The sequence below is a fragment of the Nymphalis io genome, chromosome 3 (assembly GCF_905147045.1).
Source record: "Nymphalis io chromosome 3, ilAglIoxx1.1, whole genome shotgun sequence".
Classification (NCBI taxonomy): Eukaryota; Metazoa; Arthropoda; class Insecta; order Lepidoptera; family Nymphalidae; genus Nymphalis; species Nymphalis io.
Genome location: NC_065890.1, coordinates 3,405,265 through 3,424,720, shown reverse-complemented (window position 1 = coordinate 3,424,720; position 19,456 = coordinate 3,405,265). Strand labels below are relative to the sequence as shown.

Here is a 19,456-nt window from a genome sequence, read left to right as displayed (position 1 = left end):
AAAATAATACACAAATTATTAATTAAGGCTATTTATTTCATTCCTATAAAATAACATACCAAATGTCTCTTTTGTACAACATCATATCAAAAATGTACACCACTATATAAATTTCGTCTCAGGTAAATGTTACCCATTCCTCATATTTCCTTGCTATTACACTTCATAAATATTACAGATAACTATCGTCCGCTTACCTGCCTAATCTCTGATAGGTAAAAAAAATCATAATACCATTATATAGGTCTTGTCGTGTAACATAAATAACATATTAAACAGATAACAACATTACAAAGTACAGATGATTTCTAAAACCTTTTCAAAAATAGTAACTAATGGTAATTAGTTTTGTCAGAGTTAAAATATAATGCAGACGAGTCGTCAGTTATTTTTAAAAGATAATACCTTACATACATAAATATTCTTACATTTATTTAATATAACACGACAAGTCCTTCATTGAATGCTGTACAATATATCTACAATATGCCAACACCTATTTATTGTAATAATTCATTGTTAAGTAATCAAATCTTACATGTACAATGTCAAATAAAACTGTTGTAAACAATGATAATTTCTTAAACATATTGCACTGATTCGGTACTTAACATTCACTTCTACAAAACAATGAAATATTGTCGTTTGTCAAGCATATCGTTTTAAGAAAAAAAAAAAAAAAAAAAATTATATAAATAACAGACAAAAAAGAAATCATTTTTAATTTTATTTTAATACTATTTAAAATGTAAGTAGTGTTTAATATATCCAGTACTGTACAAGTACGTCAGCTATAAAATTACATACATACAATACCCAAGAAATTTGAGTGGCAACACAATAATATGTTCAGTTAAATGTTTTTATTTTTTTTTATTTTTTAGATATATTATTATATTGTATGTAAATTATTTTCATTGCTGACGTTACAACCATTAATAAATTGGATCAATCTAACGAGGCAGTGACGTAGGTGGGTAGCTATTGTTAGTCAGTGTGTAAAAAAAAATCTCTAGCATTCACCCAAACATCTAAACATCGAGGCAAGTAATATTTGGGAAACGATAATTTAATTCGTGGAAGCGTGAAAGATGGTACGAAACGGCACAATCTTACACTAAATAAATATATAATGTTCTCGTTTATTTAGCCACTGCATTCTAATTATGATTTGTACTTTGTTTACAAGCGAACTAAAAACCCTTACAGAACACAGAACTCGACCATTATAGCACTTGATCACGATTATCATCGTACAAAATTGCCAATAAAAAAATTGAAAAAAAAAATTATATATAAAATTAAACGGTAATTTGAAAGCCTATTTTATAAATTACGAAATATAAAGAAGCATAATATTTATGTGTTATTATTAAAAATTATTAGTGACTATTAATATTGTACCAAATAATGGGTTAATGGCTTTTTCTCACACTAAATATGGCTAACGTTTCAATTGGTTTAGATAAGCACCGGGACATTTAAATCGAGTTCCGTAACGCTTTTATAGGAGTTAGATAAAATCCAAACACGTAAACGTTATTGCGTTAAAAAATCACTATTTCACATAACTTATGCTAATATTAAATTACAATATAAAAAAATAATAATCGCAAAATTAATCATATAACAATGAATTCCCGATATAATGTTAAAACCATAAAATTTATACTACACAATAAGATATAGGATAAAAAATATCAATTCAATTTTATTGCATGCATAATTCATTTTTTTTTTCTCATATATCAAAATTAACAAATAGTAAATTCCTAAACAACGTGGACGTTTGATCGGTGACGTTTTATTACCTTTATAATAATTACATAATTACGATACAATTCACGGGGAATTGATTGTGTTCATGTAAAAAACATGCGTTTAAATATACAATATATATGAACAAATTATTCTTAAAATTACAGAAATCAACGTATATATTACTATAACATACTAAATCTATGTGTTAATGCTTACGAAATAAATGCTCTACTGTGGGTTTATGAGTGTTATAGATATATGACGATTCTTTTCTACGCAATTTATAAAATGATTTGACAGTTATAAAAAGTATTGCCATCTCTCTCTCTTGTGGCGGATTAAAAAAGGACGAGATAGACAAAGTCCATTTAGTTTAATTCATAGATCGCGTACAATAGAATCAGCATCCATGTGTGACATCCACACACGGATAGTGTACATTTATACTTCTACGATTTAATATATTAATTTCATATCGCTCATCAATATGTAATGCGCTCGATGAGAATTATTAATATTTATTATTTTTATTATATTAAATTCATTAAATAATTATATTATTACTTTTTTATCATTAATATATGTTAAATACTCTGTTTCAATATTTTCAAGTGGCAACAAAATGTCCTTTTCGTGGATTAATCTTCACATTTTTAAGTTTCGTAAATCGCATAAGTATAAACGTCGATCGATGAATGATTTACATATTGAAAATAACGCACATAGCTATATTATACAATAAGATATGAACGGGACGGCTGGTGTAGAAAACTTTAAGGAGTTGTCTACGAACGAATATCACGTGATCACGGACCAATGGATGAGGAGGGTCGTGAACGGGGTCAAGGACCGTTTGACATTCGCAATAATGCTTGACATAAAATTTCGATTTAAACATAGTTCAGGATACAGAGCATCTTTAAATATAAGGATAAGATTACAATTCTAGCGATAGTGTATAACTATTATGTATTAATTAAAAAAAAACACATACATCGATATACTAAATAACAAATGTGTAAAATACGAAAAGTTTTAATCAAATCAGTTATCGAAATCATAATTTTCTTTTATTTTATTTACATTTCCTCTACAGACAATTTAATGATTTAATTACAAAATAATAAAAAAAACAATTAAGATCTTTGCTATGCAATTAGAAACAAAAAAAAAAAAAAAAGATGGCATAAGCCAAGTCGTGCAGTTATTTAATGCTTTCAAGTGACCGTCCACTGCTCACTACAAAACTACCAACCAAAAGAGTATCCGTGTGCGTTACAAGTTTTGCAGTCGATACAATTTTCGATTCGCTTAATCGAATAATACTGAAAGCACCATATTATTTCACCTAATTATTTATTCGAATTATTATTATTATTATTATTATAAAAAGTGATAAAATTTTGAATTTTGACTCCCCGAGATGGATAAATAAAATCTGCACACAATATTCAATCAACGCTTTACATTTCTCATTAAAATAAATAAATATTACGAGCTCGATTCTCTTCGCGTAAAATAAATAATAGATTTTTTTTTTTATTACATTCCCTAAAAGAATATCGACTCTTATGACATATTGGAATTATGTAACAAAAATATAGTTTATAATAAAATCACGTTTATAATATTAGAAAGATTTAATATATAAAAAACCGTGACGATGTTAAAACGAAAACTTGAATATTAATTTTATTTATTCGCTTTTTAAATAATGATACATTAAAAAACTAGCTTCCGTCCGTGACTGTTAAGTCAGGATATAAACCATCTCTATTCCAAACTTCGACAAAATCAGTAATTTTTACAAGAAATCATAACAAATATCCTATCCATACTCAAAAACTTTCGCGTTTATAATATCGGTAGGATAGACCGAAGTGTATGGAATATTCTAAAGCATATTCCAATGGTAGACGTACAGGGCCGTTTCCAAAACTATTAAATCTACTTGTAAATCGCATGGCATATGTAAATGTAAGGTGTAAATTGTGTAGTATAGAAGAATAAATATATACAATAAAAATGAATAGTTTTGAAGATAATTTAGTGATATTTCAGTATTTCATGTGTAAAACACGTAGTTTTAATCAAATCAAATATAAAATAAAGGCCTAATAAGGACATTATTATAAATGAAAACATCAATGTTCATACACAGAGGTCGTGAAACTCATCTAAAAAAGACATTTTAAGTCAAAATTCACAAAAAAAATATAAATTAAATTTATTGAAAAATAAAATTAAGTTCCTTCAATTTTGTGTGCAAATTTCAATTTACCTTATAATGATAAAAAAGTATAGAGCGGTTACTCTAAATAAATATTCGTGTACAATGGCATCCATATCTAAATATCTAGGTAATACTGTGACGACTTAAAAATCATATCTTGTGCTGCAAATACTGACTTCACAAAAAACGTGAATGCAAAACGCTATACATATATAAAAATATCATCATTTGGTTGGTGATCAAATCCATCGTATATTATTTAATTAGAATACGTTGTGATATTAAATTTTCGTTATTAAATAAATACGATTAAAAACAAATCATCAATTAACATGCATACGATTAAAATGACAATTTAATAAAATCCCCTCTTAAATTCGGATACTCTCATCCGATTATATAATTTAATATTTGATTACATAATTAATAAATATATATATGACACTGAACCGATTGACTCTTTATTGTCACTAATGAAATTACTTTTCTTTTAAATTAAAAAAAAATAATAATATTCCCCGAATAAAGAATTCGTACATCTTGTACGGTATGCATACATTATGAAATGTAAAACTGATCACATCAATGCTTATGCACGAGCATTCATCTAAAGCCAGTGTCACAAACATTAAATAAACAATTATATTAGGTTTTTTTTAATTACAACTATATTTTAATGCAATATTATATATAGTAAATAAATATGAATAATAAACTTTTTGTGCTTTAAATATACCATTTCCTGAACATATTTACATGAATATCATCGTAACATTGGCTTTAGACCAGTGCAATACTGTACACCTTAAGTGCTAATCATTCTGCTTCTATTATATACTATGCTCTATGTACACCATAGTCGGTCGTATATATAACGCGTATGTTTAAGACCACTCATATATATACGATAAAAATATATACATTATCGAGGCTGATTAAACGTCACGGGTAAATAACAGCCAAAATGAGAAATTCGTGTTTACATTTATGTGTATAGGTTTAAAGAAGCAAATCGAGTCAAAACAATTCCCGTCGGCGGCCACACCTGAGACCACGGCCGCAATACACTAACTTACTCATATTTGATCCCAAGCACGATATAAAAAAGTTAAAATTGATTTTAGTCATTTAAAAACACTGAATCGTTACTCATAGACAATACAGAGGTATTATAAGTCGAAGATTTAAATGCGACGCGCGTCGCGGAAGCTTCACAGCGAACCTACACGGACCACTTACGCACTAGGAGATACCTAAAATGTATAATAGGTACAAATAACGTCCTTACTAACCAGAAGGCAAAATTGGCACTTAAGACGAAGTTCGCTCCTTTCTTGATGAGTGTCTCGAGGAGGGAGAGCGCGCTGGGCGGCGCGTGCCCCACGTGACCGGCGTGCCCCACGTGCCCCGCGTGCCCCACATGCCCCACGTGCCCCACGTACGTCTCGCGGAGCACGCCGGCCGAGCACGCCGCGCGCACTCGGGGGAGGCTCGAGGGCCGCGGCTATGTGGGCGGCGAGTTGTTCTGTGTGGGGTTGTAGGGGTGATTCGAGTTGCGCAACACTGTGTAAACACTGTCAACTTTGCTCAGTTTCTCGAAAAATGGTATTAAGTCCAAAAGTTCTGAATCTGTCATGTCGTCGAACCATGACGCGACAGGTACCTGGAAACAGAAATAATATATATATATATATATATATATATACTTAGTTATTTAAATCGGAACAGACACGTCCCTTAATTATAATCGAGTGCTTTTAACAACTGAGTGAAAAATTATTAATTGGTCTACCAGGGAGTGAAAAAGAAAGAAAAAAGATTTAAGAACTATTACTTTAGTTCATTTTTATTCCTGACTCTTTAATAGGTGTGAAAGCCGTTCCCATTAAGTGCAGCTTAAAATAATAAATTGGAACTATGAAGTAGTCCACCGATATAAAATACTCACAGCGTTGTCCGGATGGAATATGTACGAAGCGGGTGAGTTGTCGACGATGACGACTCGGCGCAGGTCGCGTCCGAGACTGTTGAGGTCCTTCACGTAGTTCCCGCGGTGGAACACGCAGCTGTCACGGAACAGTCGAGCACGGAACACGCCCCATCTGAAATAACAATATCATTACATTAATTTTTTTTATATGCGCCAGGACGGCAAATGACTCTACTCCACCAGATGGTAAGTGGTAGTAGAGTCCAAACGCGACGACGGCCAGTACAGACGGGAAGAATGTTCTGTACTAGCATAATTACTGTTACATTACTTTTCTGTAATCGTTTTTAATCATTACTTTTACTAGTCAACACCAAATTCCTTATTCAAATGGTATCACCATCGAAAGTATAACTAAGCTACTTGACATTTCGACGTTTTAGGTCATTTCGAAGCAGGATTAGAGGTTAGAGCAAAATTATAATGTATTTTATTGAGTAAAACCCCTTCGGCTGGCGGGGCCTTTAAGTCAATGCCTCGAGGAACTGAGTTCAACAGCAATGTTAGCAATGCTTAATGCATCTTACAATTACAATATCTATTGGGATATGTGTTCACTTTCTTTTTGTTTTATAGAATAGATAGCCACGGACGAGCGTATGGGTCACCTGATGAACACAACAATACCAACTACTGCTGTTGCTGGTACCTACCCAGACGAGCACAAAGCCCTACCACCAGCATAACAACGGTACTTTCACTATTTCTCTCTTAACGCAGATTATTTGCTCATCACCTTTTATGTCCGGATACTAAATAAATTTAGCGATAGAATATATGGTTCTATAATGTGTATTGATTTATATAATTGGATGCGCTTTACAATTTCACCCGCCCGATTAACTAACAGTTTTTGGAGCAACTTGATTTGATTACTGGAGCAGATTGATTACTGTATAGATGATGGTGCACCAAAACGAAAAGCCTAACAAGTAGCGAGAACAGGCGAATGCGTTGATCGCGAAATAAAGAAACAATATAAAGATTTTTAACTTCTATTTTGGTTGCTCTTAGTTATAACACGAAAGTAAGTACCAGTCCGTTGATGTGTCTGTGCTGAGCTAAGAATTCCTTTTTTGAACATGAGTTTAGTCATAAACAAAAGCAAATTAAGCATAAACGAATTTTATGACTTACGTGTTGTTATATATCGTGAATATAAATAGTTAATTTACTTTGTACCCTCTATTCCTGGGCCGCTTTTTTTGGCGGAGGTGTTGTCAATAAAAAATAACATGCAAATTCATATATGTATTCTTCAAATTTCCCATAAAATTATGATCGTATTACTTAAAATAAACATGCAATGAGTGGAGACAAGCACTCGAGAAACCTCTTAATTAAAGGACCCTCTAATTTTAACAATTAGGCATCACCATTAAATGAGCATCTGCGTCTTTTAAATCGCTGTTAAGATTCAATACACATTCATTCGACCATTCGTTCTTACCCTTCACAAGAGGCCCACATACATGCCGATAAATACACTGAACAAAAGGCACTTCACGCCTTTCCCTCGACCTTTTAGTCTCGAACGATTTAGTTATTGCTCATTTCACGTAATCTCAATTACGTACACCTCGCTAGAAGAGTGAGTTTTCTAAAATTTAAAAATTACTTTAAAAAAAAATTAACAGTACAATACCAAAGCTAAGCTACGTACGTATGTATACATAGACGTTTTTATAGATATATGATAACGTAATACAATGGTGATATTATTAATAATAATAGGAAATTGCAAAGGTTCGTTAACATCATTTCTATTGTTTAGAGGTGTGCCGTCATTGTGTCCCGGTCAATACAAAATTGTGGTCATCCCGCGTTTGAGATGCGGGTATAAATTTGATATTGATTTGTATGGGAACATTAACAGAACATGACGCATATTTGATGCTGTACAGTCACGTGTTTGATTCGATAACGATAATTATTTGCGTGGAACATAGTCATAAGCGTCAATGTCGTGGACTAGATATTTGGTAGCAGTATGGATAGTTGCTTATTCCCACCCATTCGTCATTGGGTTTTTCTGACAAGAAATACTAAGTAGCAGCTCATGTGTATTCTACCAACCCGCATTGGAGCAGCGTGGTCGAATAAGCTCCAAACCTTTTCCTCAAAAGGGAGAGGAGGCCTTAGCCCAGCGCACATTTTCAGGCTATAACTGTAATGTACTGTACCTGTCTAGTAGATCAGCGACGGGATCCGCGTATTTCGCAAGAGACGCTGTGAATAACACGCATTCGTAGAGTTCCCCGCACCGCCGTAGGAACTCGTCCACATGCGGTCGCTTCAGCACGTACACCTGATGCACCGCGCCGTCGATCTCGACTGGTACCACGAAGTCAGCGTTGTTGATCGGCTGCCGACAAGAGAATACATTTAGGCCACGACTTCGCAAATAATATGGAGCGTCAATATTGACATAACGTTCGAAACATTCAAGACAATCTATTTGAAGCAAAAGATCCACAATAAATTATAAGTTTTAACATAATATAAAAAATTGGGACATAAAAATGATGAGGCTTGACGCAAAAAAATACTAGTTGCCTATTCTGATTGTGCAGTTCGATTTCGCTTAAATATTATATAGGCCATAGGACCGTATATTAAAGCGCATATGACAAAATCATACATTTGAATTAAACTTTGTGGTACAAATGAACTGAATTTAATTATTTTCATTGATTTTATTTGAAGTCTAATCTAAAGAAAAGTTAATATCTCTCTCTAATATCAATATCAACGACCGTAAAGGGTTTCACCCAAAATTATTCTTCGGAGCGATCATTCATCGTCGTCCGGAAAGCATTAAAAATGTATTAATAACAAATTAGTTTCAACATCGTTTTATATAGAATGTAAATTATCTACGTTAACTTTTTAAGAAGTGTCCATACACGTATGTATATATACATTTATTGCTTTTTTGCCATGTAGATAATTTACATTCAGCTACATAAAAAACGATGTTGTAACTAAATTGTTATTAATACATTAATATGTGTGTGTGTGAGCTTCACAGTGATAACCAAAATATTAGATTTATCAGCTAAATAAAAACAAGCATTTATATAAACAAACGTTTGATGGTGTACACTTATTTCGATTTTACGTCATTCGTATAATACATACACAATACATCGGTAAACCTACCTACCTACCTACCGTACCTTCTCCTCGAAAAGAGGAGAGGAGGCCTTTAGCCCAGCAGTGGAACATTCATTTCGTGGCTGTTACGGTACATCGGCAAAAATATATGCTACAAATAATCAATGTTATGTACTGTAATTGGATGACTCAATGTTATGGGAATCCCGCGAACAAGTCATGAACTTAGCAATTATAAGAATCAGTAACATACATACATAATATATACATACATACACACATACGTATAAATTAAAATACAATTAACATTGTCCTACAGCATTACTTTACAAATATTAAATACGAGCGTATAGAGTAGCGTAAAAGTTAAGATTTTTTTTAAAAGAATTAATAGCATTTTGTATAAAACCAGCGTTAAATGTTAATGCTCCGCGTTACGTTAGTCGTAACTCGTGGCACTATGTAATCTAATCCTTAAACTTCAATTAATGAGATATCTAAAGCAAATATGACCGGTAAGGTGCTAGGATTTGAGCGTTCAAACAAACTAAAGCTTCATATCATAGAATAGATTAAATAAGTACCGAATGACTCATTCACAGACATATTGAAATCGATATGTTTGTTTAAAAAATATCTCAAAAATTCTCTATTAATATTACATTTAACATTAGCTTATTATATGAATACGATAACAGGCTCCATTATGTAAGATAATTAATCGTAACTCGAAATTTTATACGGTTAAGATAATTAATCGAAATTAAATTAATTTCAAAATAATCTGTAGGTAGATTAAGCAATCATTATTTCAATTAAAAATACATGTAAAATAGTACCCATCTATTTTCAAAATAAAATTGTCTTCTATACTAAATTTTATGAGAACTCGCAGAATGATCGTGAAACATCTGAAAGTGATACACGACATTGACCATAATAATTATAACATTTAAAGAATACACGCATCAAAATCGTATATCAACATAAGTCGGTTTTCAACATTTCACGGGTGAAAAATGAAGTTAGTTCTTACAAAATATTACTGCAGTCCCAGCGAAACCATTTAGGTTTCGCAGTTGATATATCGACGTAATCTCGATGTTTATGTCGAAACTAATAAGGATTTTCGTGTATCACTACACAAAGCAGTCTAGTTGATTTATATAATAAGAATCGTGTCGATGTTTCAGAGTCAACATCTTTAACATTCCACGACACGTTCTACTCCTTTGTTTCAAAAGGAAAACAATGACTGTGTGACAGAAATATATATCCTTCCTATGATTCTTAATACTTAGCTTCTTTATTTTTATCGAATAATGGCAACATTTTATAACAATACCAAGTCAATTTTATAAAACCTAAATCATGTCAAGTGATCAAGCTTACAAAGCCGCTAATGGCAAAAAAGGCAATGAAGAAAATTGGCAAGATATAATAAATAATGCATCCTATTAATTTAAATATACATATTTGAAAAATGATTTCATAGTTAAAAAAGGCAAGGCAATTCTCCTTTTTAACCTTGTAAAATAGGTATCATATACAGTACACAGTAACAGCTGGGCTAAGGCCTACTTTCCCTATTGAGGAGAAGGTTTGGAGCTTATTCCACCACGCTGCTCCAATGCGGGTTGGTAGAATACACATGTGGCATAATTTCAATGAAATTAGACACATGCAGGTTTCCTCACGATGTTTTCCTTCACCGTCAAGCACGAGATGAATTACAAACACAAATTAATCACATGAGAATTCAGTAGTGCTTGCCCGGGTTTGAACCGACGATCATCGGTTAAGATTCACGCGTTCTAACCACTAGGCCATCTCGGCTAAGTCTCATGTATCATATGTCCAAACAAAATCAATGTATCGACCTTGACCAGCTTGAAGCTAATCAAAACTGTACACACAATGACCGATCAATATTCAAAAGACTTACAGCCCAGTTTGTAAAACGATGATAAAGGTGATATTAACTAAATCAACTGAAACCTATATATTAAATGGTCGAAAGGCCGCTGATGACATAACAAGCGGCTGATAAGTGCTCAGTATTCCACGGTACTCGACCGATCTTGGCTTATTTACTATGCAATAGGAATTTTCGATCGACGTTAACTGTTTCAATATACCATCGATCAACGACGATCGACGATTTATCAACATTTTAGAAGATTAGTTAAATTATATTTACTGGTCTTGTCAAATACTATAGCAAATATGCGCGTTCCAATTATACCTAATTATGCCATATTGGTAATAAAAATTCAGAAAAATACCCAGTAGTCATATAGGTATAATATTAACCCACGCTCGTAAGGCTTCTAATTTCATAAAGTCGTAAATCTTATAAACATTTTGAACATTAATTTGAATTCGCATTAATGATACTTTTAAAAAAGCAATATTACAAAATTAACAGCCCATTGGTGATGGTGACCTACTGCTGGACAAAGGCTACATCGTCTAGAGTGGCAGTTTATTCGTATTGTTATTATTTAGTACTAGTTTCCGCCAGCAGCTTCGCCTGTTTGTGGGAGGGGGAGGGGGGGTAGTCTATGTCCTTTTCTACAACCACTGACATGTTTGCAAACTTTAATGACTATCGGTTGAATATTTAAGACATAAAAGCGTAACAAACAAACAAAAGACACTCAATTTCGCATTTATATTAGTTAGGAAATGTTCAAGCAGAGATTGATGGTTCTGTACCAGTTATACAATTGTCAATAACAAAAAAAAACTCTTCTGATCAATTTGATATACTTAGATAATAAATGATAATCATAATATAAGATAAAAAAGAGATAAAAATAGAATATTCTTTATCTGCATATCTTATGATTTTCCGTAAACAATTAATTTATTGAATTTTTTTTTTCTTAATGACAATTTGAGTAAAACAATAGATAATCTATTATCGTACTAACATATAGACAAACTTCCCGAACGAATCAATCATATTACTCACTGGGGCCTCTCAGTAAGTGAAGCTAAGAGACTCATTCACGACCGAATGTCAAATTAATTTATAGGTAAAATGTCGGTTTTATAGCAACAACGATAACTAAATATGGACGATTATTTATTAGGAACACACAGACACGGGTCAATATTACCCGGGTAGGGAGAATAACCCTCAATGCCCACACTAAACCTAAACCAATTTAAATAGGAGTACCAACAACAGTACAAAATTACAACTTAATCGGATGTTCGATGCGTGAACGCATATGCTTAATACAAAGACAGAATGCTTGTAAACTTAACATATAACATAAAAATTTGTACCACCAAATTTCCTGCCTGAACAAAAAGCGAATAATTAACGCGAAGTACAATACGATCATCAAAGACTAAGATATCACGTAGACGCCTAGTAACTATTTAAAAGTTTAACTACGCGATGTATTTTTAGATACCTATCCTCGTGTCGATAGCGGCTGAACCTAATTGCGAAATGGAATCGATCGTCTTGGCGATATTTTTAACATGGATAAATGAAAGGGTAAGTGAAATAAAAGTAAAATAGTTTTATATAGTGGGTATGTTTTAGTTTTATTAGTAAAATTTGGAGTTATGTTGTCGCATTATGGCGCCGACTGTTGTGTAAAATTTACATTATCTATCGTCGTTGGTCTAATAGTTATATTAGCCTGTAGATTCTGATGTCAATAAAATGAAAAGTTATTGGGTTTTTCTGACAAGAATTTATAAGAACAACCGGAAGTTTGGAAGTTGTCATTGTTCACAATCTCGAGCTTATGAAAGAAGTAGTTCCTGGTCCTGCTCTTGAACACTTATGGACGTGTCGGATCACCGTCTCATTGGAATTCGGAAATTTGATAGGCCTTAAAAAAACTACCTTCCTTATGTATAGCGTTAAAGAAGATCGAGAAAATTTTGGTACTAACATTAGTTTCGCTTAGAAATCATTTGCCACGGAATAGCCACAATTTCATATATAAATGATGAAATAAACGAAGGAGATTGATTGGTATATACAGCTTCGGAAACAATTAAATTTTGAGAAAATAAAATACGCCTCGTATATCTACTAATCTATATTCTAAGTTTAAAACGGTTTAAACTTAGAACGATATAAATTAAAAAAGGAATTATTAAATAAAGGATGATCTCAGCTGTCATTTTTAAACGCACGATTATTTTATATTGACACGGAAAGGGCATTTGATTTGGTCGCGAATTAACAACACGATAAGAAATATTTTATATAACGTTTATACACAAATGTAAACATTTAATACACATGCTAATCAAATCGAAGAACCAGTTAACGTTACACGAGGAAGCTACAATTAGCGTAAAATTCTTTAGCTAATCAGCATTAATTCTTATGCTCTCATTGTCTCAGCATGACGATTATAATCAGACGATATTATTAATACGATGTATGTCTGTCTATACGATTACGCTAGTAAACCGATCTTAATGAAATTTGACATTGAAGTAGCCAGGGAGCCCTGGATAAGAACACAGAATTTTATTAATAATTTGACGCGATTAGAGTCAACAGCTAGTACATACTCAGTTAGTACATAAAACATGTTTCAAATTATAACGTGTCTTAACGAATCAAATATTTAATTGTCTCAGTACAGTAACAGTATTTTTATTTATTTATTTATTTATTTATTTATTAGGGAAACATACAGCATATCGTATATTACAACTTAATATAATAATCATATTTTAACACTTATGCCAGTTAAGTTTCCACTACTGTTTTAACAGGGAAGTGGACTAATTTTGATGTTACATAAAATATAACTATTTATGACAAAGTAAAATTTTAACGTAAATATGGTTATGGTTAATTACTAATAAGTATTTTTCACAAGATTATAAAATTTACTTAAACTATTTTTAAACAGATCAATGTGGTTGTATTTTCTATTATGACTATTACAAGATCTTAGAATAAAAGAATTTTTGAAATAATTAGTTTTATAAATGGGTATTGAAAAAGTATCCTGAGAGCGAGCGTTAAAACGAGGACACTTAAATAAAATCTCACTGAGCAGATATGGAGAATCAATTAAATTATTTAATATTTTGTAAAGAAACATTTGGTCTAACAGCCTGTTAATGTCCCACAGCTGGGCTAAGGCCTCCTCTCCCTTTTGAGGAGAAGGTTTGGAGCTTATTCCACCACACTGCTCCAATGCGGGTTGGTAGAATACACATGTGACAGAATTTCAATGAAATTAGACACATGCAGGTTTCCTCACGATGTTTTCCTTCACCGTCAAGCACGAGATGAATTATAAACACAAATTAAGCATATGAAAATTCAGTGGTGCTTGCCCGGGTTTGAACCCACGATCATCGCTTAAGATTCACGCGTTCTAGGCCGTCTCGATCTTCATCGAATCTTTTTTTTGTCTCATGATAACATAATAAATATACAGAACATTTTTAAAAGCAATAAGTTAAGTAGTACATCACATAAAATGGAACTTGTATTTAGATTATTTAGCCAAGCCATGTGTTTAAAGAATACATATATACAAAAGTAGTAGATTTTCACCCGATCTAGTGCATTTTTCCACCCAGTGTTTTCCATCGCCGCCGAGAGCGAGATGAATTATAAAGACAAATAAAGCAAATGAAAACAGCGTGGTGCTTTCTCGATTTGAATCTGTGATCGGTTAATCCACACGATCTCCACTAGGCCATCTCTTTATCAAATGTTTAGATAACACATGATAGGGCAGATTCGTAATAAGAATGAAGATTCGCTTATAGAGAGAAGTGGTACATGTTTGTGCTCCCTAAGACGAACATCAACGGGACGATCCCCGTTATACCAATTTCTAATAGCTCGATCCATTAACAGATAAGTTAAAGATTAACGAACGAATTAAACTCAGCGTTACAACGTTCTACGTTACGTGTTGAATGTAAGAAAAAATAAACAATACCGTTTTAAAAAAATTTATTATATTCAACTTTACTTTTTAAGATCAATCGAAATAAACAGATGTTAAAGTAGAGCAGCAATCTTTACGCGGTTCAACTATAAAATGTAATCTAGGTGTTATAAAAAAAAAAGAGAAATAAACACGAGAGGAACTCGACCTACTATCTTGTGTTGAAAAATAAATTGAAAATTGTATTCTAAAGAATGAACAATAAAAGCCGAACGAGATAATTTTATTATTAGTTTTATATATAACTAAGGAATCGCAGCTGTGATAATCTAGCCTGTTGTTATCGCAAACGTACGCTATTCTGTAAAACAAACTCAAAACTCACCCGAGAAAACGGTCGTGAAATGGCAGTAACTGATATGCAATATTGACCATAACGATTGAAACATTTCAAAACGCGCATCAAAATAGTATATCACCATAAGTCGGATGTCAACATTTCACGGGTGAGTAATTAAGTGAGTTCTTACAGAATAGCAGAAGAAGCCGAGATGGCCCAGTGGTAAGAACGCGTGAATCTTAACCGATGATCGTGGGTCCAAAGCCGGGCAAGCACCACTGAATTTTCATGTGCTTAATTTGTGATTATAATTCATCTCGTGCTTAATGGTGAAGGAAAACAACTTGAGGAAACCTGCATGTGTAATTTCATTGAAATTCTGCCACATGTGTATTCTACCAATCCGCATTGGAGCAGCGTGGTGGAATAAACTCCAAAACCTTCTCCTCAAAAGAGAGAGGAGGCCTTAGCCCAGCAGTGGGACATTAACTGTACTGTTACTGTACTGTTACAGAATAGCACTGCAGGTCTACGTAGATAAATTTGAACCCATTGAAAAGTATTTACGAAACGTCAAAATTAATACTCGATCTAATTTGCATGACTCAAATACATTTCGATTAAAATTTAGTTCAATAATACAAATAACTGGTGATAATAATTTACTGGTGGTAGGGCTTTGTGCAAGCTCGTCTGGGTAGGTACCACCCACTCATCAGATATTCTACCGCAAAACAGCAATACTTGATATTGTTGTGTTCCGGTTTGAAGGGTGAGTGAGCCAGTGTAATTACAGGCACAAGGGACATAAAATCTTAGTTCCCAAGGTTGGTGGCGCATTGGATATGTAAGCGATGGTTGACATTTCTTACAATGCCAATGTCTAAGAGCGTTGGTGACCACTTACCATCAGGTGGCCCATATGCTCGTCCGCCTTCCTATTCTATAAAAAAAAAAATAACGTTTTTTTGGGTTGGGTTTCATTGTACCAGCGAACCTTCACATTCTCGCCGAAAAACCCTGACCTCAGTGACGTATATTCATTCATACGTTTAACTAATAACGCAAGTGCGTAATTTTACGTTTTGAAATATAACAAAATATAATGGTTCTATAACCTAAATAGCAAGAATAACGACTATATAAGTTTTATATGTACTAGACATTATTCATATATAATGGATCATAAGCAACCCGAAGTTGTACATCTGCCTGTTGGTAGCTCTCTATCGCCAATCGACAGAACTCAGAATTTGTTAAAAAGGGGACCTTACACTAGAAGTGGGGCATTTACTGGCTGTTACTTTATTACACTTAAACAATAAAACGTTACATTAAAACAAGTTTAGCTTTAGTATTCGAGATCTAGTCTGAGGGCTTTGTCTTTCATTTATTTCATTATCCCGTTATCCAGGTGCTTTAGCTAACGACTGTATGCTCTAATAATTAGGTACAAAATAACAATGGTGGGACTAAGAACATTTCTCGGCATAACGACATGTAATCGTTATAGATGGCACTAAATGTTAATAAATAAAATTATATAACACATTCGGGTTTAAACTCACGATCATTGGCTAAGATTCACGTATTCTTACCAATGAGCCATTTGCCATAAGATTTTTAAAGTGAAGCTCTTAACAAATGGCTGTTTAGTTTATGTACTGTAATGCAGAATGCTACTATAGTACTTGCATAAATTTCTTAATCTACAAAACATTAACTAAAGGACTCTAATTTGACGATTTTAATTAATCTAATGAAAAAAAATGGCCCAATAATTATGTTATTTATATTTCGAACAATTTTTGTTCTATGTCTAATTTTAAAACTGTTCTCACTACAAGTATCTTTAAAGGCAATAATTAAATATTTCAATATGCGCATATTTCTTATCACAATTTAAAATCGCATTTGATATACTGTTGACAAGAACGACCAAAACAATACTGAATGAATAAGGTCATCATTTTTGAAGGTCATCAAGATAGATAAAGATAAAAATAATTTATCATACTGTCAGTACAATAAACACCGAATTACGTACATTAAGAATGAAGCATTACATGAAATCAACTTGTTAATTTATTCGATAAAACTGCATTAAAATCTTCAAGGTTAAACTTAAACCTGTTTAATATAAAAAAAAATCTGACAGAAACTGAAAAAAAATCTGACAGTGACATTAACAATCACAAATTATTTTAGTTGTGACATATCCCACTACTGTGATAATTCAACTAATTTTGTAGAAAATACTACTCAATCACTGTTAAACGACATGAGGGATTATAAGGGAATTTACTAAAAAGTTACGTTTCTCATAATTTAGAAAATATTTTGTTAAACATATACTTGAAGATTTAGAAACATCATACATATTTCACAAATTAGTTATATAAATACACTATCTGCAATTATTAATTTCATCCATATGGAAGATACTGCCACATCATGGTGTATCTTGACTTCCTACAGGTGAATGATGAAAAAAAAATTTTGAACAAAATAAGTAAAATCCGTTCTTAATGAGTGTTTACATGTGAAAGAGTTAACTATGCTGAAGTTCAAGTCAATCGGACCCTTAGTTTCGGAGATGTTGTGATGAGTCACTCATTGGTATTTTGCTTATGTATACAGATTATAGAAATATATCAATTATTACATATCGTTGAAAACATTAATATCATTAGATAGCTACACTAAACTAAATTATTACTTAAATATTAGAACAGAACTTAACAAGAAATGCCTGAAATTATTACATATTGTATCCACTTATATATTGTTGTTTAAATAAATAGTATTACTGTAAAGTTTTAAAAGTTGTAATGTATAGTCATTATAACTTTTAAAATTCAAACTTGTGTATCACTATTATTGTTTAAGAGAATATGGGAGTTTATTTATCTTATAGATAATGAACTCATATAATTTCATAGATAATAAGCAATGTTTATTTGCTAGTTTAAGCTATAACAGTTTAAAAATTATGTTTGGTATATAAATAGGTGTTTTACTAGACAACACAACCAAATATCTTGTGTTAGTACAAAAATTACCTTATTAATATTAATAAGAATTCACATGCAAGCCATTTATCAAAGTTATCAAAATTTTCTAATTATAAAAACATACCTTAAATGAGCTGTGTACTAATGTTTCATCGAGGTCAATAACCATACATTTTTTATGCATGTCCTGATGTCTTACTGGTGGCAATAGTGGTCGTGCTGCATGGTCTGACATAACCAGGAGCGGGGGCGAAGCCCTGCCATCAATACTATTCGTGCCATTGCCACCGGGTGGACCCTTGCCCCGGCCGCCTCGCCAACAACACAGCAGTGATCGTAAAAATCCTCCACTCCCATTCGACTTCTTGCTCCCCAATGGGGTGGAGCCTGATACAGGTGTTCCATCGCCGTCGTTATGCTGTGCACCGGGAGGCGATCCTATAACAAATATTTAACGTCAACACAGCACACGGTGTAGCTCACTTGTTAATTTGTGTAGGTTTGGCGAGAAGACACTGCTCTCAAGGTTGCTTGCAAGAATGTTATCACAGCAACACGTTTCAGTTGTTTACCTCAGCTTTGTTCTCACGATATACACAATTCAAGGATAAGGTGCTTCGCAATCCACCCATTAGGATTCGTTCACGATCAGTAAATATATTTATCTTAGATAGAGGTAACATTATACGTTCTAAATTGATGGCAGTAGGTAACAGGTGTAACTGAGTTTGGCTTTACCTCTGTCGGATCCATAGTTGTTTAATTGTTCGTCATCCCGTGACACTTGAGTTATAATGGACGATGCGTCCATTTAAACATTTGTTTTGAGCCCTTTTAGAAATGGCAACGACGTTTATATAAAACTTTAACACCATAAAACTATTTTTTATCTCCCTTCTTTTTTTACAAAATGGCAGGCTGGCGCTGGACAAATACCAACTTTGAGCGCCGCCAACATAATATTTACATGATTCTGCATCTCTTTTTAATGCCCCATGTTTATATGAACAAGAAAGGAACGTCAATATATAGGTATTTCTAATTGTATGTTACTACCACTGTCAACAGCCAAAAATAGTTGACTGTGGTGGCACAGATATT

General features: G+C 32.8%; 1 protein-coding gene across 1 annotated transcript; it reads right to left on the bottom strand.

Annotated features, from left to right (window-relative positions):
• Window positions 1-15: 15 nt before the first annotated feature.
• On the bottom strand, window positions 16-19,326 carry LOC126781324 (carboxy-terminal domain RNA polymerase II polypeptide A small phosphatase 1). The gene is made up of 5 exons (XM_050506261.1): window positions 19,094-19,326; window positions 18,480-18,793; window positions 8,168-8,349; window positions 5,943-6,096; window positions 16-5,657 (listed from the first exon to the last, which is right to left on the bottom strand). The coding sequence occupies exons 1-5, from the start codon at window positions 19,164-19,166 to the stop codon at window positions 5,499-5,501; spliced, it is 882 nt and encodes a 293-aa protein (XP_050362218.1). The 5' UTR covers window positions 19,167-19,326; the 3' UTR covers window positions 16-5,498.
• Between the last annotated feature and the right edge of the window lie 130 nt (window positions 19,327-19,456).

Bases quoted from the DNA above. Each gene is read 5' to 3' on its own strand.
- LOC126781324 (XM_050506261.1), bottom strand. From the start codon at position 19,166: ATGGACGCATCGTCCATTATAACTCAAGTGTCACGGGATGACGAACAA. The intron at 8,350-18,479 runs GTATGTTTTTAT...TCTTGTCGGCAG, and splicing joins TAGTACACAGCTCATTTAAG to CCGATCAACAACGCTGACTT. The intron at 6,097-8,167 runs GTACAGTACATT...TTGTTATTTCAG, and splicing joins GTCGCTGATCTACTAGACAG to ATGGGGCGTGTTCCGTGCTC.